The 21,054-nt window shown below is 44.6% G+C and overlaps 1 protein-coding gene across 4 annotated transcripts in view; it reads right to left on the bottom strand.

Annotated features, from left to right (window-relative positions):
* Positions 1-21,054, bottom strand: part of LOC123993524 (LIM domain-binding protein 2-like) — a 111,420-nt gene that overhangs the window by 33,570 nt on the left and 56,796 nt on the right. For all 4 annotated transcript variants that reach the window (XM_046295756.1, XM_046295757.1, XM_046295758.1 and 1 more), the window contains exon 3: positions 9,047-9,219. In XM_046295756.1, coding sequence (XP_046151712.1) covers positions 9,047-9,219 — 173 coding nt within the window. The remainder of the gene's footprint in view (positions 1-9,046; positions 9,220-21,054) is intronic.

Genomic DNA, 21,054 nt, shown 5'->3' with positions numbered 1-21,054 from the left:
AGCTTCAATGCCATACAACAATCCTTCCGTGGCCTCCTACTGCTCTTAAACGCTAGTAAAACCAAATGCATGCTTTTCAACCGTTCGCTGCCTGCACCCGCCCGCCAGACTAGCATCACCACCCTGGATGGTTCCGACCTAGAATTGTGGACATCTATAAATACCTAGGTGCCTGGCTAGACTGCAAACTCTCCTTCCAGACTCATATCAAACATCTCCAATTGAAAATCAAATCTAGAGCCGGCTTTCTATTTCTGTCATGTTTTGTCTTATATTGTCTTGTCATTTTGAATTTCCTTCTATTCGTTTTCCCCCTGCTGGTCTTTTTAGGTTCGTTCCCCTTTTTCTCTCTCCCTCTCTCTCTCTCTTCTCTCTATCGTTCCGTTCCTGCTCCCAGCTGTTCCTATTCCCCTAATCAATCATTTAGTCTTCCCACACCTGTTCCCTATCTTTTCCCCTGATTAGAGTCCCTATTTCTTCCCTTGTTTTCCGTTTCTGCCCTGTCGGATCCTTGTATACTGTTCACCGTGCTGTGTCTTTGTATCGCCCTGTCGTGTCGTGTTTCCCTCAGATGCTGCGTGGTGAGCAGGTGTCTGAGTCTGCTACGGTCAAGTGCCTTCCCGAGGCAACCTGCAGTTCATTATCGAGTCTCCAGTCAGTTCTCGTGATTACGAGTGAAATTGTTTCTTATGCTTTATTTACCGCTCCGATTTGTCTAGGAGTATTGCTATTTCCTTAAACTGGATTAAAGACTCTGTTTTCGCCAAGTCGCTTTTGGGTCCTCATTCACCTGCATAACAGAAGGATCCGACCAAAGAATGGACCCAGCGACTACAGACGCTCGTAACACTGCCGTCGAGATCCAAGGAGCCATGCTCGGCAGACACGAGCAGGAATTGTCTGCTGCTCGTCATGCCATGGAGAACCTGGCCGCTCAGGTTTCCGACCTCTCTGGACAGTTCCAGAGTCTTCGTCTCGTGCCACCTGTTACTTCCTGGTCTGCCGAGCCTCCGGAACCTAGGGTTAATAACCCACCTTGCTACTCCGGGCAGCCCAAGGAGTGCCGCTCCTTTCTCACCCAGTGTGATATTGTGTTCTCTCTCCAACCCAACACATACTCTAGAGAGAGAGCTCGGGTTGCTTACGTCATTTCACTCCTTACTGGCCGGGATCGAGAGTGGGGCACAGCTATCTGGGAGGCAAGGGCTGATTGTTCAAACAATTACCAGAACTTTAAAGAGGAGATGATTCGGGTTTTTGACCGTTCAGTTTTTGGTAGGGAGGCTTCTAGGGCCCTGGCTTCCCTATGCCAAGGTGATCGATCCACAACGGATTACTCTATAGAGTTTCGCACTCTTGCTGCCTCTAGTGACTGGAACGAGCCGGCGCTGCTCGCTCGTTTTCTGGAGGGACTCCACGCAGTGGTTAAAGATGAGATTCTCTCCCGGGAGGTTCCTTCCAGTGTGGACTCTTTGATTGCTCTCGCCATCCGCATAGAACGACGGGTGGATCTTCGTCACCAAGCTCGTGGAAGAGAGCTCGCGTCAACGGGGTTTCCCTGCTCCGCATCACAACCATCTCCCTCCTCTGGCTCAGAGACTGAGCCCATGCAGCTGGGAGGTATTCGCATCTCGACTAAGGAGAGGGAACGGAGGATCACCAACCGCCTGTGCCTCTATTGCGGATTTGATGGACATTTTGTCAATTCATGTCCAGTAAAAGCCAGAGCTCATCAGTAAGCGGAGGGCTACTGGTGAGCGCTACTACTCAGGTCTCTCCATCTAGATCCTGTACTACTATGTCGGTCCATCTACGCTGGACCGGTTCGGGTGCTACATGCAGTGCCTTGATAGACTCTGGGGCTGAGGGTTGTTTCATGGACGAAGCATGGGCTCGGAAACATGACATTCCTTTCAGACAGTTAGACAAGCCTACGCCCATGTTCGCCTTAGATGGTAGTCATCTTCCCAGTATCAGATTTGAGACACTACCTTTAACCCTCACAGTATCTGGTAACCACAGTGAGACTATTTCTTTTTTGATTTTTCGTTCACCTTTTACACCTGTTGTTTTGGGTCATCCCTGGCTAGTATGTCATAATCCTTCTATTAATTGGTCTAGTAATTCTATCCTATCCTGGAACGTTTCTTGTCATGTGAAGTGTTTCATGTCTGCCATCCCTCCCATTTCTTCTGTCCCCTCTTCTCAGGAGGAACCTGGCGATTTGACAGGAGTGCCGGAGGAATATCATGATCTGCGCACGGTCTTCAGTCGGTCCCGAGCCAACTCCCTTCCTCCTCACCGGTCGTATGATTGTAGTATTGATCTCCTTCCGGGGACCACTCCTCCTCGGGGTAGACTATACTCTCTGTCGGCTCCCGAACGTAAGGCTCTCGAGGATTATTTGTCTGTGTCTCTTGACGCCGGTACCATAGTGCCTTCTTCCTCTCCGGCCGGGGCAGGGTTTTTTTTGTTAAGAAAAGGACGGTACTCTGCGCCCCTGCGTGGATTATCGAGGGCTGAATGAGATAACGGTTAAGAATCGTTATCCGCTTCCCCTTATGTCATCAGCCTTCGAGATTCTGCAGGGAGCCAGGTGCTTTACTAAGTTGGACCTTCGTAACGCTTACCATCTCGTGCGCATCAGAGAGGGGGACGAGTGGAAAACGGCGTTTAACACTCCGTTAGGGCATTTTGAGTACCGGGTTCTGCCGTTTGGTCTCGCCAATGCGCCAGCTGTTTTTCAGGCATTAGTTAATGATGTTCTGAGAGACATGCTGAACATCTTTGTTTTTGTCTACCTTGACGATATCCTGATTTTTTCACCGTCACTCGAGATTCATGTTCAGCACGTTCGACGTGTTCTCCAGCGCCTTTTAGAGAATTGTCTCTACGTGAAGGCTGAGAAGTGCTCTTTTCATGTCTCCTCCGTTACTTTTCTCGGTTCCGTTATTTCCGCTGAAGGCATTCAGATGGATTCCGCTAAGGTCCAAGCTGTCAGTGAGTGGCCCGTTCCGAGGTCACGTGTCGAGTTGCAGCGCTTTCTAGGTTTCGCTAATTTCTATCGGCGTTTCATTCGTAATTTCGGTCAAGTTGCTGCTCCTCTCACAGCTCTTACTTCTGTCAAGACGTGTTTTAAGTGGTCCGGTTCCGCCCAGGGAAGCTTTTGATCTTCTAAAAGAACGTTTTACGTCCGCTCCTATCCTCGTTACTCCTGACGTCACTAGACAATTCATTGTCGAGGTTGGCGCTTCAGAGGTAGGCGTGGGAGCCATTCTATCCCAGCGCTTCCAGTCTGACGATAAGGTTCATCCTTGCGCTTATTTTTCTCATCGCCTGTCGCCATCTGAGCGCAACTATGATGTGGGTAACCGCGAACTGCTCGCCATCCGCTTAGCCCTAGGCGAATGGCGACAGTGGTTGGAGGGGCGACCGTTCCTTTTGTCGTTTGGACAGACCATAAGAACCTTGAGTACATCCGTTCTGCCAAACGACTTAATGCCCGTCAAGCTCGTTGGGCGTTGTTTTTCGCTCGTTTCGAGTTTGTGATTTCTTACCGTCCGGGTAGCAAAAACACCAAGCCTGATGCCTTATCCCGTCTGTTTAGTTCTTCTGTGGCTTCTACTGATCCCGAGGGGATTCTTCCTTATGGGCGTGTTGTCGGGTTGACAGTCTGGGGAATTGAAAGACAGGTTAAGCAAGCACTCACGCACACTGCGTCGCGCGCGCTTGTCCTAGTAACCTCCTTTTCGTTCCTGTTTCCACTCGTCTGGCTGTTCTTCAGTGGGCTCACTCTGCCAAGTTAGCTGGTCATCCCGGTGTTCGAGGCACTCTTGCGTCTATTCGCCAGCGCTTTTGGTGGCCGACTCAGGAGCGTGACACGCGCCGTTTCGTGGCTGCTTGTTCGGACTGCGCGCAGACTAAGTCAGGTAACTCTCCTCCTGCCGGTCGTCTCAGACCGCTCCCCATTCCTTCTCGACCATGGTCTCACATCGCCTAGACTTCATTACCGGTCTGCCTTTGTCTGCGGGGAAGACTGTGATTCTTACGGTTGTCGATAGGTTCTCTAAGGCGGCACATTTCATTCCTCTCGCTAAACTTCCTTCCGCTAAGGAGACGGCACAAATCATCATCGAGAATGTGTTCAGAATTCATGGCCTCCCGTTAGACGCCGTTTCAGACAGAGGTCCGCAATTCACGTCACAGTTTTGGAGGGAGTTCTGTCGTTTGATTGGTGCGTCCGTCAGTCTCTCTTCCGGGTTTCATCCCCAGTCTAACGGTCAAGCAGAGAGGGCCAATCAGACGACTGGTCGCATACTACGCAGCCTTTCTTTCAGAAACCCTGCGTCTTGGGCAGAACAGCTCCCCTGGGCAGAATACGCTCACAACTCGCTTCCTTCGTCTGCTACCGGGTTATCTCCGTTTCAGAGTAGTCTGGGTTACCAGCCTCCTCTGTTCTCATCCCAGCTTGCCGAGTCCAGTGTTCCCTCCGCTCAAGCGTTTGTCCAACGTTGTGAGCGCACCTGGAGGAGGGTGAGGTCTGCACTTTGCCGTTACAGGGCACAGACTGTGAGAGCCGCCAATAAACGTAGGATTAAGAGTCCTAGGTATTGTTGCGGCCAGAGAGTGTGGCTTTCCACTCGCAACCTTCCTCTTACGACAGCTTCTCGTAAGTTGACTCCGCGGTTCATTGGTCCGTTCCGTGTCTCCCAGGTCGTCAATCCTGTCGCTGTGCGACTGCTTCTTCCGCGACATCTTCGTCGCGTCCATCCTGTCTTCCATGTCTCCTGTGTCAAGCCCTTTCTTCGCACCCCCGTTCGTCTTCCCTCCCCCCGTCCCGTCCTTGTCGAGAGCGCACCTATTTACAAGGTACGTAGGATCATGGACATGCGTTCTCGGGGACGGGGTCACCAATACTTAGTGGATTGGGAGGGTTACGGTCCTGAGGAGAGGAGTTGGGTTCCGTCTCGGGACGTGCTGGACCGTTCACTGATTGATGATTTCCTCCGTTGCCGCCAGGATTCCTCCTCGAGTGCGCCAGGAGGCGCTCGGTGAGTGGGGGGGGTACTGTCATGTTTTGTCTTATATTGTCTTGTCATTTTGCTTTTCCTTCTGTTCGTTTTCCCCCTGCTGGTCTTTTTAGGTTCGTTCCCCTTTTTCTCTCTCCCTCTCTCTCTCTCTTCTCTCTATCGTTCCGTTCCTGCTCCCAGCTGTTCCTATTCCCCTAATCAATCATTTAGTCTTCCCACACCTGTTCCCTATCTTTTCCCCTGATTAGAGTCCCTATTTCTCCCCTTGTTTTCCGTTTCTGCCCTGTCGAATCCTTGTATACTGTTCACCGTGCTGTGTCTTTGTATCGCCCTGTCGTGTCGTGTTTCCCTCAGATGCTGCGTGGTGAGCAGGTGTCTGAGTCTGCTACGGTCAAGTGCCTTCCCGAGGCAACCTGCAGTTCATTATCGAGTCTCCAGTCAGTTCTCGTGATTACGAGTGAAATTGTTTCTTATGCTTTATTTACCGCTCCGATTTGTCTAGGAGTATTGCTATTTCCTTAAACTGGATTAAAGACTCTGTTTTCGCCAAGTCGCTTTTGGGTCCTCATTCACCTGCATAACAATTTCGCAACAAAGCCTCCTTCACTCATGCCGCAAAACTTACCCGAGTAAAACTGACTATCCTACCGATCCTCGACTTCGGCGATGTCATCTACAAAATTGCTTCCAATACTCTACTCAGCAAATTGGATGCAGTTTATCACAGTGCCATCCGATTTGTTACTAAAGCACCTTATACCACCTACCACTGCGACCTGTATGCTCTAGTCGGCTGGCCCTCGCTACATGTTCGTCGCCAGGTCATCTACAAGGCCATGCTAGGTAAAACTCTGCATTATCTCAGTTCACTGGTCACGATGGCAACACCCACCCGTAGCACACGCTCCAGCAGGTGTATCTCACTGATCATCCCTAAAGCCAAAACCTCATTTGGCCGCCTTTCCTTCCAGTTCTCTGCTGCCTGCGACTGGAACGAATTGCAAAAATCTCTGAAGTTGGATACTTTTATCTCCCTCACCAACTTTAAACATCTGCTAACTGAGCAGCTGACCGATCGCTGCAGCTGTACATAGTCCATCGGTATATAGCCCACCCAACTTACCTACCTCATCCCCATACTGTCTTTATTTTATTTACTTCTGCTCTTTTGCACACCAGTATCTCTACCTGCACATGTTCATCTGATCATTTATCACTCCAGTGTTAATCTGCTAAATTGTAATTATTCACTCCTATGGCCTATTTATGGCCTACCTCCTCATGCCTTTTACACACAATGTATATAGATTATTTTTTTATACTATGTTATTGACTTGTTTATTGTTTACTCCATGTGTAACTCTGTGTTGTTGTCTGTTCACACTGCTATGCTTTATCTTGGCCAGATCGCAATTGCAAATCAGAACTTGTTCTCAACTAGCCTACCTGGTTAAATAAAGGTGAAATAAAAAAATGTATATTTAAAAAAAAAACCTCTTAGTCCGCCCCATCCCGGATCCGGGATCGTGACTACAGCCTCAAGCTCATTACCATAACGCAAAATTAGCGATTTCTGAAAATTGCAAATTAAATGAAATAAATATGCCTATCCTCAAGCTTATCCTTTTCTTAACAATCCTGTCGTCTCAGATTTTCAAAATATGCTTTAGAACCAGAGAAAATCAATAATTTGTGTAAGAGTGGTGATAGCTAGCTTAGCATTTAGCGTTAGCATTTAGCACGCAACATTCACAAAAACCAGCAAAGGGATCAAATAAAATAATTTACCTTTGAAGAACTTCAGATGTTTCAATGAGGAGACTCTCAGTTACATAGCAGATGTCCAGTTTTTCATGAAAGATGCTTGTGTAGGACACAACGTTCCGTTTTGTTACTATGCATTTGGCTACCGAAACTAACCGAAAATTCAGTCACCTAAACGTCAAACTTTTTTCCGAATTAACTCCATAATATCGACTGAAACATGGAAAACGTTGTTTGAATCAATCCTCAAGGTGTTTTGTCATATATCTCTTCATTGAAATCCCTTCCCTGGAAGCGTGCATTCTTCTCTGATTCGGATGGAAAAATACTGGTACCTGACTTTTGCGCACCAATTTCCACGCAGACACCGTGCGGGACACTTGGTAATTGTAGGCTCTTATGGTCAATCTTCCAATGATATGCCTACAAATACGTCACAATGCTGCAGACACCTGGGGGAAACGATAGGAAGTGTCCGTTCATTCCTGTCGCATTCACAGCCATATAAGGAGATCATGGAAAACGTGCCTCCAGAAATCCTGTTGATTTCCTGGTCACTCAAACATCTTGGTTTTGCCTGTAGATTTTGTTCTATGGCACTCACAGTGAAAATCTTTACAGTTCTGGAAACGTCAGAGTGTCTTCTTTCCAAAACTATCAATTCCAAGCATAGTCGAGCATCTTTTCGTGACAAAATATTGCGCTTAAAACGGGCATGTCTTTTTATCCAAAAATGAAATACTGCCCCTAGAGTCTTAACAGGTTTTAAATTGGTATTTTATTTACCCTTTTACTGTATATTATATAATTCATGGATTATGGATTATGTTTAAATTCTCATAAAAGTGTGGTAAATGTGTACATTTTCCTGTTTCAAAAATATATTGTTCAAAACAAGCTGTAGTTACTTACTACTCTGTCCCTTAGTGACTGCCCGCAGCAGCAGCTCCACCTCCGTGGGTGCACATGCCATGCCAACATTGCTTGGACTTTTTTGCTATGAGGGGAGCTGCCCCAATGAAATTGCACGATACCATAGCATAAATTACAACCGTACAAAGTGAATGGACCGTCCTTAGGCACTCAAATGTGCGTCTGCTCAGTCAGAACTTCTGAGTCTGCTTTAGTCTCCTCCCAATGAGTCTCTCGTGCTGGACGGCTTTTTTCCGCACTTGAGACTAGATCTGCTCTATCAGGTACAGATGGTGCTAAAGCAAAAAGCTAATTATAATTAACTTGTGAATAAATAATCATAACAGCCATGGAAGCCTGGGACCTGATAAACCGGACAACTGCAACCAACAAGAGTCGAAGGTGGGAGGGAAGCTAGAACCTTCTTATTGCATATCTGGTAGGACAAAAAAGGATGGCCAATTTTGTTTACCACCATGTTGTTCATAATGTTCTATTGTAGGTGACAAGGCAACATGTTGTGTGGACCAAAACAGCATCACAAAGGTTGATCAAAATAATTAGCCAGCTACAGTTATTTTGAGAAACATTGAGAAATATTTTGAAATCATTTTTGGTCAAATTAACCAGTTATCTACCTTTGACAGCTGGTATCTTGCTAGCTAGTTAGCTCCCATGCCAATTTCAAGTCTTTCTAAACTAATATCTGACTAAGTCGGAAATATGAAGTTATGAAAGTTAACTGGCTAGCACACCATGCTTTGTGATACTATCCTAGCTAGCTATCCCGAGTTAAATCATGTGTTTTCACTTATTGTATCTGCATGCTTATTGCGTTCTCCCTGGTTTCCAGGGTTTCCACAAAGTCAATATCTATATTGTAAAAGGTCATGAAAACAACATTTAAGGTGAGGGTTAGGCAAAAGGTTAACAGTTTTGTTAATGTCAGGGTTAAGGTTATGTTTAAAATCACTTTTTAAGAAGAGAAATTGTAGAAATAGGTGGGCTTTATGACTTTGTAGCTATGGTAACAAGTGACGACCATTCTCCCTGGTGAACTCGTTCGTTCATGAGCTGTCTGCTTGTTCTAAATAGTATAATCTAATCTTTTAAAAACAGTGGCAGCATGTGCAGCATTGGTTGAAAAGTGAAATAGGTGTATTTATACTGTTGTTCAAATGCAGAGATCTCTTTATATATCTTCTCAAAGAAACTACCGGTTGTTCAAAAACGTGGCATCATATTTCTGTCCTGCTGATTTGTTGACAATTCCAACCACCCCGCGCCCTGGGTATTCAGCCAATCAGCGGCAGCCCCTGGATTAGAATTACAGACCTTACCTTTGTAAACATTGGTTTCCCATACTGGGTGACCATGGTGCACTGATCACAGTCCACAGTGATGCAGGAGTTGTGGAAAGACTCCTTGGAGTGTTTGAGGATGTAGTACAGGTCAGTGACTCCGCCCTCAAACACTGTGCTGAAGTAGCGCGGGATGAGCGTTCGTCCGATAGCTGAGAAAAAGAAAAAAGAAATGTATTATTTATAGTTGAAATATGAGACTAAAGTAGTGAAGGGTGAGTGTCTGTCCAATTTAAAAGAGGGAAAAAGAGGACAAATACATAATTCGCTCATCAAGTAATTGATTCATTTGTAGACTTGAGTTTTTAACAAACTAGCTTTTGTAGGATAACCATGATCTATTAAAATGTGTAGGTACCTGACAAAGACCTATAGGTGAATGGACAGTGTTACACCATGTATGCTAACTGGTTTTAGTCATTACTGGTTCCTTTACTTGTTTTCCCATTTAGTGAGGGATTGATTTCAAGCAATCAAATCCTGGACAGTCTGGTGAGAAAGCTACAGGAAAGCTGTAAATGTTTACTAGAGAATGCTAAAAGAACTCAAAGCGCAGGAACGGCGTGGATTTAGAGTTTGACAAAAACAAGAGAAAGAGAGAGAGAGAGCACAGGAGGAAGAAGTATGTCAGTGTCTTTTGCCCTCAGGCTTCCTTTCTTCTCTTCCCTCTGTTCTCTGTCAACTAGTTCTCTGTTTAAAGGAATATAATGCAGGATATGAAAGGACGACGCTTTAGGATACACTGTGACTATGCAAAACTGACAGGATATCTCTTCATCACAATATCACAAAACTATATCTCTTCATCACATTATCAGCTTGTCTGAGAAGTGAATGTGTAACAAGGAAAGGAGACAATGTATCTACAATAAAGTATACTGTAAATACTTGTTTGTGTTTATGTTTGAAGCAGCCATGTTGGAAAGGAGAATAGCAAAATATGAGTTCTTATTTGGGTTTGGGTTCCAAAGCAGCCATTTTGGAAAAGAGAAAAAAGACCAAAAAGACTAAGAAAGAGAAGAATCTGAATTTCCACTTTTGAATCAAAAAAATCCCTGCATGTTGGAAATCTATCATCCTACTCTCTCTCCCTCTGTGAAACAAGCTTGTGATACTCTGCATTTCCTCTCTGTCAAATCTTCACTCTGTTGTGTGGAATTATGTTACTCTGTTCCCCAGAGGGAGCAAAGCTAGGGAAATAAAACTTCATTTAGAAATGTCCCCCAAAGACAGTAGTGGCTGAGGCTCCTGAGGTTATGACACTGCAGAGAGAGAGAGAGAGAGAGAGAGAGAGAGAGAGAGAGAGAGAGAGAGACAAAGAGAGAGAGAGGGAGTGGGAGAGAGGGAAAGGAAGTACCCGTGACTGGCATGTTTTTTCAAATTCAATAATACCGGGCATGACTAAATAAAGATATAAAATGTTTGGCAGTGTGTGAGCCGTGGCTGGAGGATGGAGGGAGATAGGGAGAGAGGGAAAGGAGGGAGGAAGAAGGTGCGTGAGCAGTGGCTGGAAGAAAGGGAGGGAGGGAGGGAGGGAGGGAGGGAGGGAGGGAGGGAGGGAGGGAGGGAGGGAGGGAGGGAGGGAGGGAGGGAGGGAGGGAGGGAGGGAGGGAAGAGCTGCAGCCCCAAGTCGCTGTGTGTGTAAATGAGAGGTAGAGGGAGAGAGAGGCAATGGGAAAGAGAGGAACAGGTGGAGAGAGGAGATGGGGAGAGAGGAGGTAGAGGGAGCTAGAGGAGGTGGGAGAGAGAGGTAGAGAGCGAGAGAGGGGAGACTGGTGAGAGAGGTAGAGAGAGAGAGAGAGAGAGGAGATGGGAGAGAGAGGAGATGGGAGAGAGAGGTAGAGGGTGAGAGAGGAGGTGGGAGAGAGAGGTAGAGGGAGAGAGAGGAGAAGGGAGAAAGAGGGAGAGAGAGGAGATGAGAGGAGATGGGAGATGTAGGAAAGAGAGATACCCAGATATGTTTCTAGCACACATTACCTACCCAGAGGCTTCAGTAGAAGGTTTGCATGAGGAGCCTCAACCAAAACATATCCCACAAAATAACACTGCACACCCCACCAAAGACACACTGATAGAGCGTGTAATGGCAGGCGTGGTAAACAGTTTACCATTTCAAGCTCCATAGTCCAATGTTTTCCTTTCATATTTTTTTTAGGCGGATAGCAAAGAGATCCAAAGCATCTGAAGTAGAGGTCGACCGATTATGATTTTTCAACGCCAATACCGATACCGATTACTGGAGAACCACAAAGAAAGCCGATACCGATTAATCATTATTTGTAAAAATGACAATTACAACAATACTGAATTAACACTTATTTTAACTTAATATAATACATCAATAAAATCAATTTAGCCTCAAATAAATAATAAACCATGTTCAATTTGGTTTAAATAATGCAAAAACAAAGTGTTGGAGAAGAAAGTAAAAGTGCAATATGTGCCATGTAAGAAAGCTAACGTTTAAGTTCCTTGCTCAGAACATGAGAACATATGAAAGCTGATGGTTCCTTTTAACATGAGTCTTCAATAGTCCCAGGTAAGAAGTTTTAGGTTGTAGTTATTCTAGGAATTATAGGACTATTTCTCTCTATACCATTTGTATTTCATTAACCTTTGACTATTGGATGTTCTTATAAGCACTTTAGTATTGCCAGTGTAACAGTATAGCTTCCGTCCCTCTCCTCGCTCATACCTGAGCTCGAACCAGGAACACAACGACAACAGCCACCCTCGAAGCAAATAAATCTAATTTTATTTGTCACATACACATGGTTAGCAGATGTTAATGCGAGTGTAGTAAAATGCTTGTGCTTCTAGTTCCGACAATGCAGTAATAACCAACAAGTAATCTAACTAACAATTCCAAAACTACCCATCGTTCCACAAAAGCCGCGGGGGAACAACCACTCCAAGTCTCAGAGCGAGAGACATTTGAACGCTATTAGTGCGCACCCCGCTAATTAGCTAGCCATCTCGGGAGTTGATAGGCTTGAAGTCATAAACAGCTGCTGGCAAGCGCACGAAAGTGCTGTTTGAATGAATGCTTACGAGCCTGCTGCTGCCTACCATCGCTCAGTCAGACTGCTCTATCAAATCATAGACTTGGTTATAACATGATAACACACAGAAATACGAGCCTTAGGTCATTAATATGGTCGAATCCGGAAACTATCATCTCGAAAACAAGACGTTTATTCTTTCAGTGAAATACGGAACCGTTCCGGGTAGCATCCATAAGTCTAAATATTCCTGTTACATTGCACAACCTTCAATGTTATGTCATAATTACTTAAAATTCTGGCAAATTAGGCAGCCCAAACTGTTGCATATACACTGACTCTGCGTGCAATGAACGCAAGAGTAGTGACACAATTTTGCCTGGTTAATATTGCCTGCTAACCTGGATTTCATTTAGCTAAATATGCAGGTTTAAAAATGAATACTTCTGTTTATTGATTTTAAGAAAGGCATTGATGTTTATGGTTAGGTACACATTGGAGCAACTATACGCACCGCATCGATTATATGCAACGCAGGACAAGCTAGATAAACTAGTAATATCATCAACCATGTGTAGTTAACTAGTGATTATGATTGATTGATTGTTTTTTATAAGATAAGTTTAATGCTAGCTAGCAACTTACCTTGGCTTACTGCATTCGCGTAACAGACAGGCTCCTCGTGGAGTGCAATGAGAGGCAGGTCGTTAGAGCGTTGGACTAGTTAACTATAAGGTTGCAAGATTGAATCCCCGAGCTGACAAAGTAAAAATATGTCGTTCTGCCTCTGAACGAGGCAGTTAACCCACCATTCCTAGGCCGTCATTGAAAATAAGAATGTGTTCTAACTGACTTGCCTAGTTAAATAAAGGATAAATAAAGGTGTAAACAAAAAAATATCGATCGATATCCGATTGTTATGAAAACGTGAAATCGGCCCTAATTAATCGGCCATTCCGATTAATCGGTCGACCTCTAATCTGAAGCTAATATATTGGGGTATGGTGGAGTTGTGGATGGTAACAGAGCTAGAATGTGTGTGTGTGTGTGAGAGAGAGAGAAGGTATAGGTGTGTGCAAATTTATTTTTTGGTACGATACAAAATGAATGGATCAGGGACATGGCGAGAGTCTTTACGAGCCTCGAGGTTATTCAAATGATGACCTCTTACAATTAACACCACTACAGTGATGGAAACCTCAAGCTCACAAATAAACACTCATTGATTTTGAAACATTTCCTCTCTCTCTCTCTCTCTCTCTCTCTCTCTCTCTCTCTCTCTCTCTCTCTCTCTCTCTCTCTCTCTCTCTCTCTCTCTCTCTCTCTCTCTCTCTCTCTCTCTCTCTCTCTCTCTCTCTCTCTCTCTCTCTCTCTCTCTCTCTCTCTCTCTCTCTCTCATATCTCTTATTCCCATCTCTCTTTTTTATCACCAAGTTGATTGGCCCATCTTCAGAGGCGGGCACACGAGAGATAGGATTAGCTGCCGCTTGTTTGGGTGAACATGACGAGCAACATATGTCTCTCAAGTAATGTGTACCCAAACAAGCAATTTACAAATAATTAACGGCATGTTAATTAGACACATTAATTCATGCCACTTTGTGGGATTGTTCCCCCCGTGAGTTAGTCCCCAGGACCGCTGCCAGGATCCTGAGCCAACAAGACGTGAGAGAAACAGTTTGGGCTCGGAGCAGAACGAGGGTTGTCTGGAAGGGGGCCGTTGGCTGGCTTTCTACTAGAATGGGAGGGGGGGTGTGCGTCTCTGGGTGTATGTGTGTCTGTGGGTGTACTGTATGCTGGTGAGAGGGATGTGCTGAAAATGGTGAGAGGGATGTGCTGAAAATGGTGAGAGGGATGTGCGGAAGGTGGTGAGAGGAATGGTCTTAAGGTGGTGAGAGGAATGGTCTAAAGGTGGTGAGAGGAATGGTCTAAAGGTGGTGAGAGGAATGGTCTGAAGGTGGTGAGAGGAATGGTCTGAAGGTGGTGAGAGGAATGGTCTGAAGGTGGTGAGAGGAATGGCATTAAGATGGTGAGAGGAATGGCATTAAGATGGTGAGAGGAATGGTCTGAAGGTGGTGAGAGGAATGGTCTGAAGGTGGTGAGAGGAATGGTCTGAAGGTGGTGAGAGGAATGGTCTGAAGGTGGTGAGAGGAATGGTCTGAAGGTGGTGAGAGGAATGGTCTGAAGGTGGTGAGAGGAATGGCATTAAGATGGTGAGAGGAATGGTCTGAAGGTGGTGAGAGGAATGGTCTGAAGGTGGTGAGAGGAATGGTCTGAAGGTGGTGAGAGGAATGGTCTGAAGGTGGTGAGAGGAATGGTCTTAAGGTGGTGAGAGGGATGGTCTTAAGGTGGTGAGAGGGATGGTCTTAAGGTGGTGAGAGGAATGGTCTGAAGGTGGTGAGAGGGATGGTATTAAGGTGGTGAGAGGGATGGTCTTAAGGTGGTGAGAGGGATGATCTTAAGGTGGTAAGAGGGATGGTCTTAAGGTGGTGAGAGGGATGGTATTAAGGTGGTGAGAGGGATGGTCTTAAGGTGGTGAGAGGGATGGTCTGAAGGTGGTGAGAGGAATGGTCTGAAGGTGGTGAGAGGAATGGTCTGAAGGTGGTGAGAGGAATGGTCTGAAGGTGGTGAGAGGAATGGTCTTAAGGTGGTGAGAGGAATGGTCTGAAGGTGGTGAGAGGCAGCGTATTAAGGTGGTGAGAGGGATGGTATTAAGGTGGTGAGAGGGATGGTCTTAAGGTGGTGAGAGGAATGGTCTTAAGGTGGTGAGAGGGATGGTCTTAAGGTGGTGAGAGGGATGGTCTTAAGGTGGTGAGAGGAATGGTCTGAAGGTGGTGAGAGGCAGCATATTAAGGTGGTGAGAGGGATGGTATTAAGGTGGTGAGAGGAATGGTCTTAAGGTGGTGAGAGGAATGGTCTGAAGGTGGTGAGAGGAATGGTCTGAAGGTGGTGAGAGGGATGGTATTAAGGTGGTGAGAGGGATGGTCTTAAGGTGGTGAGAGGGATGGTCTTAAGGTGGTGAGAGGGATGGTCTTAAGGTGGTGAGAGGGATGGTCTTAAGGTGGTGAGAGGGATGGTCTTAAGGTGGTGAGAGGGATGGTCTTAAGGTGGTGAGAAGGATGGTCTTAAGGTGGTGAGAGGGATGGTCTTAAGGTGGTGAGAGGGATGGTCTTAAGGTGGTGAGCGGGATGGGAGTTGCTGGAAAGGAGAAAGGTGAAGTCCACTGTGCAACACATACTGTATATAACCCTGCACAGAGGGACTGTAGTGGGAGCATTCTATATCCTAGATTTCAGTCTCCCTTCTTTATATCATTGGGATCTCCTGATCTGATATGATATGAATCTGATATGTAATACCTCCTATTTCCGAAAGGGTCAACCATTCAGTTGACTTGTGGAGGAGGCACAACAGCTCAATAGAGTCTGCCAATGACAATTATTCAAGATTCTAGTCCACTGTATTGTTTTACAGTTAACAGTATAGTAACTAAGCCAACATGTTGCCTTTTTCACCTAGTAAGCATTTACATAAAATACAACAAATGATCATAAACTTGACTGAACTTTAGTTTCAGTGTTGTCACCTGTGGTCATCTCATTCCTATGAGCTGCCTCAGCACGGACAGTAAGATGATGAGATAGAAGTCATAGGAGGAGTATCCCACAGAGTCAGGGAAAATTAAAAAGGGGAAAAGGTGAGAAAGTGGAGAGATACTCAAAGGGGGATTATGCATAAAATGCAGCTTTCCTCACTGCAGACAAGAACGCATTAGGGAGGAAGGGAGAAATGGTAGACACTTAAACTCTAGAATATACCATGTACAATTGCTATTAGAATTGTTGGAAGCATTGCTTGGGTAACTAAAATGACTTCAACTTGAAGTGGGCGTAAAGTATAAATATCAAAAGTGCTTGAAAGGTTATCCATTGATTCAATGGAGCGCACGTTACAAACAGTGGGGAGAACAAGTATTTGATAACCTGCCGATTTTGCAGGTTTTCCTACTTACAAAGCAAGTAGAGGTCTGTAATTTTTATCATAGGTACACTTCAACTGTGAGAGACGGAATCTAAAACAAAACTCCAGAAAATCACATTGTATGATTTTTAAGTCATTAACTTGCATTTTATTGCATGACATAAGTATTTGATACATCAGAAAAGCAGAACTTAATATTTGGTACAGAAACCTTTGTTTGCAATTACAGAGATCATACGTTTCCTGTAGTTCTTGACCAGGTTTGCACACACTGCAGCAGGGATTTTGGCCCACTCCTCCATACAGACCTTCTCCAGATCCTTCAGGTTTCGGGGCTGTCGCTGGGCAATACGGACTTTCAGCTCCCTCCAAAGATTTTCTATTGGGTTCAGGTCTGGAGACTGGTTAGGCCACTCCAGGACCTTGAGAGGCTTCTTACGGAGCCACTCCTTAGTTGCCCTGGCTGTGTGTTTCGGGTCGTTGTCATGCTGGAAGACCCAGCCACGACCCATCTTCAATGCTGTTACTGAGGGAAGGAGGTTGTTGGCCAAGATCATGCGATACATGGCCCCATCCATCCTCCCCTCAATACGGTGCAGTCGTCCTGTCCCCTTTGCAGAAAAGCATCCCCAAAGAATGATGTTTCCACCTCCATACTTCACGAATGGGACGGTGTTCTTGGGGTTGTACTCATCCTTCATCTTCCTCCAAACACGGTGGAGTTTAGACCAAAAAGCTCTATTTTTGTCTCATCAGACCACATGACCTTCTCCCATTCTTCCTCTGGATCATCCAGATGGTCATTGGCAAACTTCAGACGGGCCTGGACATGCGCTGGCTTGAGCAGGGGGACCTTGCGTGCGCTGCAGGATTTTAATCCATGACGGCGTGGTGTGTTACTAATGGTTTTCTTTGAGACTGTTGTCCCAGCTCTCTTTGGGTCATTGACCAGGTCCTGCCGTGTAGTTCTGGGCTGATCGCTCACCTTCCTCATGATCATTGATGCCCCACGAGGTGAGATCTTGCATGGAGCCCCAGGCCGAGGGTGATTGACCTTCATCTTGAACTTCTTCCATTTACTAATAATTGCGCCAACAGTTGTTGCCTTCTCACCAAGCTGCTTGCCTATTGTCCTGTAGCCCATCCCAGCCTTGTGCAGTTCTACAATTTTATCCCTGATGTCCTTACACAGCTCTCTGGTCTTGGCCATTGTGGAGAGGTTGAAGTCTGTTTGATTGAGTGTGTGGACAGGTGTCTTTTATACAGGTAATGAGTTCAAACAGGTGCAGTTAATACAGGTAATGAGTGGAGAACAGGAGGGCTTCTTAAAGAAAAACTAACAGGTCTGTGAGAGCCAGAATTCTTACTGGTTGGTAGGTGATCAAATACTTATGTCATGCAATAAAATGCAAATTAATTACTTAAAAATCATACAATGTCATTTTCTGGAGTTTTGTTTCAGATTCCGTCTCTCACACTGAAGTGTACCTATGATTAAAAAATTACAGACCTCTACATGCTTTGTAAGTAGGAAAACCTGCAAAATCAGCATTGTATCAAATACTTGTTCTCCCCACTGTATATAGGATCTTTAAAATAATCCTGCAGCAACAGGAAATGTGAATTATTATGTGAATTATAATTAATGGACATTTTTGTAGGGGTTGATCAATTCAATTCTCAAGGGAATTGGGAAGATCAAGTCTGAAGCCTTTTGACACCTAATACACTACAACTTTTAAATGTCCTGCACTGCAGGAAAGTTCTCCCTGTGACACGGTGATCAAATGTAGATCCATCTGTATCTGTATAAAAGTTCAAAGTTACAGCATATCGACAAGGCCACCAAAACAACAAAAGGTATCAACACACACAAGAAAAAAGCATGTATTCATTGATGTATTCATATTTCCTGAGTTTGTAATCAATTATTGAGGAGATCGGTGCCTAATTAACAAAACAAACAAACTGGTCTTGCTATCGACCTTTGTCTTGCCTGACTGTATCTGGCTCCAGCAGCAATAATCCTTGAGATTATGCAACGGATGTCGGGAGTGTAATCGCCAATATAACCTGTCACTGCTGTCACTGCTGGGTCAAAGGTTAAGGTCCATGGAAGGAAGGAACAAACGCCATGTGGCATAAAATAGACTTTGATCAATTGAATAAACATAATCAACATCAGTTCATCATTTGTATGAATGTATTATGTTTACAATACAATTTGTCACAAAAAAGCTTATTTCTCTCGCATTTTGCGTACACAAATTGGTTTACATCGCTGTTAGTGAGCATTTCTTCTTTAACTGCCAAGATAATCCTTTCACCTGATAGGTATGGCAAGTCAAGAAGCTGATTAAACAGCATGATCATTACACATGTGCACCTTGTGCTGGAGACAATAAAAGGCCATTCTAAAATGTGCAATTTTGTCACACAACACAATGCCACAGATGTTTCCAGTTTTGAGGGAGTGTGCTCTTGGCATGCAGACTGCAGGAATGTCCACCAGGGCTGTTGCCAGAGCATTGAATGTTAATTTCAACGTTGTGAACAGAGTGCCCAATGGTGGTGATGGGGTTATGGTATGGGCAGGCATAAGCTACGGACAACGAACACAATTGCATTTTATCGATGGCAATTTGAATGCACAGAGATACCATGATGGGATCCTGACGCCATTGTCGTGCCATTCATCTGCTGCCATCACCTTATGTTTCAGCATGATAATGCATGGCCCCATGTCTGTACACAATTCCTGGAAGCTGGAAATGTCCCAGTTCTTCCATGGCCTGCATACTCACCAGACATGTCACCCATTGTGCATGTTTGGGATGCTCTGGATCAACTTGTATGACAGTGTGTCCTAGTTCCCACCAATATCCAGCAATTTTGCACAGCCATTGAAGAGGAGTGGGACAACATTCTACAGGCCACAATAAACAGCCGCATCAACTCTATGCGAAGATGTGTCACAGTGTTGTTCAAACCAGATACTGACTGGTTTTCTGATCTACACCCTCCTTTTTTTTGAAAGGTATCTGTGACCAACAGAAGCACATCTGTATTCCCAGTCATGTGAAATCCATAGATTAGGGCCTAATGCATTTATTTCAATTGACAGATTTCCTTATATGAACTGTAATTCAGTAACATCTTTGAAATTGTTGCATGCTGAGTTTATATTTTTGTTCAACGTAATGGTATATAATCTTGTTAGTAGTTAAGCTCTTGTCAGTATAGATGGAGTTCAGAGAGGAATGGGTTAACGACACACAGACTATATGCGAGCAGCCATGCTCACACATACTGTATGCACCAACACACACACACACACACACACACACACACACACACACACACACACACACACACACACACACACACACACACACACACACACACACACACACACACACACACACACACACACACACACACACACACACACACACACACACACACAGCTAGAATGTGGGAATCACTTCCCAGAACATTAAAGATTCACCAGTCATAAAACTTTAATTCAATCTCTCTCTGTGCTCTACCTCTCTCTGTGCTCACTTTCTGTGCTCTCTCTCTCTGTCTCTCTCTCTTTCTCTCTACTCTCTCTTTCTGCTTCCTCTCTTTCTCTCTGCTCTTTCTTTCTGCCCCCTCTCTCTGTCACTCTCTTTCTCTCTGCTCTCTCTTTCTGCTCTCTCTCTTTCTCTGCTCTCTCTTTCTGATCTCTCCAGTCTCCCCCCCTCTGCTCTCTCTCTTTCTACTCTCTTTATCTCCATACTCTCTCTGCTCTCTCTCGGTCTACTCTCTTTATCTCCATACTCTCTCTTTTTCTGTTTATCTCCACACTCTCTCTGCTCTCTCTCTTTCTCTTTATCTCCATACTCTCTCTGCTCTCTCTCTCTCTCTGTCTTTCTCCTCTCTTTATCTCCATACTCTCTCTGCTCTCTCTCTTTCTCTCTGCTCTCTCTCCCTCTATGCTCTCTCTCTCTCCTTTTTCATATCTCTGTATGTTTGGGGATTTGAATAGTACCACTCTAGGTCTGTTTCTTTGTGTGTGGCAAACACTTCTCCTAAAGCCACTCAGATTATAATTAGTGAATTCATTAAGATCCTAACACAATTGTCAAAACACATTAGCGAAGGAGCATCATTAAAAAGTTTTGTACATTTTAAAGAGAGGTAACCGCAGAGTATTCTTTAAACTTGAATATTCAGGGCTGAGTTATAGTGGTTTTAAACTTGAATATTCAGGGCTGAGTTATAGTGGGTTTAAACTTGAATACTATATTCAGGGCTGAGTTATAGTGGGTTTAAACTTGAATACTATATTCAGGGCTGAGTTATAGTGGGTTTAAACTTGAATACTATATTCAGGGCTGAGTTATAGTGGGTTTAAACTTGAATACTATATTCAGGGCTGAGTTATAGTGGTTTGCCCTTTTCCGTCCCTCAAATTGTGTATTTAGACATGAACAAAAAAATATTAATAATTTGGGCAAACCTACCCAGGCCAAAGTAGGAAAGAGGATGAGATGTTGCTAAGAAATGTCTGCTATTTATTGGAGGTTAAAAAGCAAGTTACTTTTCCTATATAAAGTATTTGACAATACAACACAACTCTGTGAAACCCTTTTCCGTCCAGATGAAAAGGTGGAGGATGAGTGCAACACATCTGACAAGGATCATAACAATTCCCCTTAATGCAACGCAAAAAGGCAAGTATGCCTTGTGTTCTGTGTCATTTTTCTACTTAAAACCCAAAGAGCATCAAAACACTTGAACTCATTCATGATCAATTCTGAGAGAGCATCATGTTTTTCATTCTGCTTCACTGCAGCTTTAAAATGTTGCATCACCAAACAACACAGCCTTCAATAGTGGGCTGAAACCTTCAAATGTTTTGAATAATCTTTCCATTGCATTTGTATGTTCATAATGTGTTTATTCAACCACGGCGGTTATATGTTTGTTTGCTGTTACGTGTGAGGTTTACTGTGGGGG

The sequence above is a fragment of the Oncorhynchus gorbuscha genome, linkage group LG13 (genome assembly GCF_021184085.1).
Source record: "Oncorhynchus gorbuscha isolate QuinsamMale2020 ecotype Even-year linkage group LG13, OgorEven_v1.0, whole genome shotgun sequence".
Classification (NCBI taxonomy): Eukaryota; Metazoa; Chordata; class Actinopteri; order Salmoniformes; family Salmonidae; genus Oncorhynchus; species Oncorhynchus gorbuscha.
The sequence above is the reverse complement of the archived record's forward strand: the minus strand, read 5'-3'. Positions and strand labels throughout refer to the sequence as shown.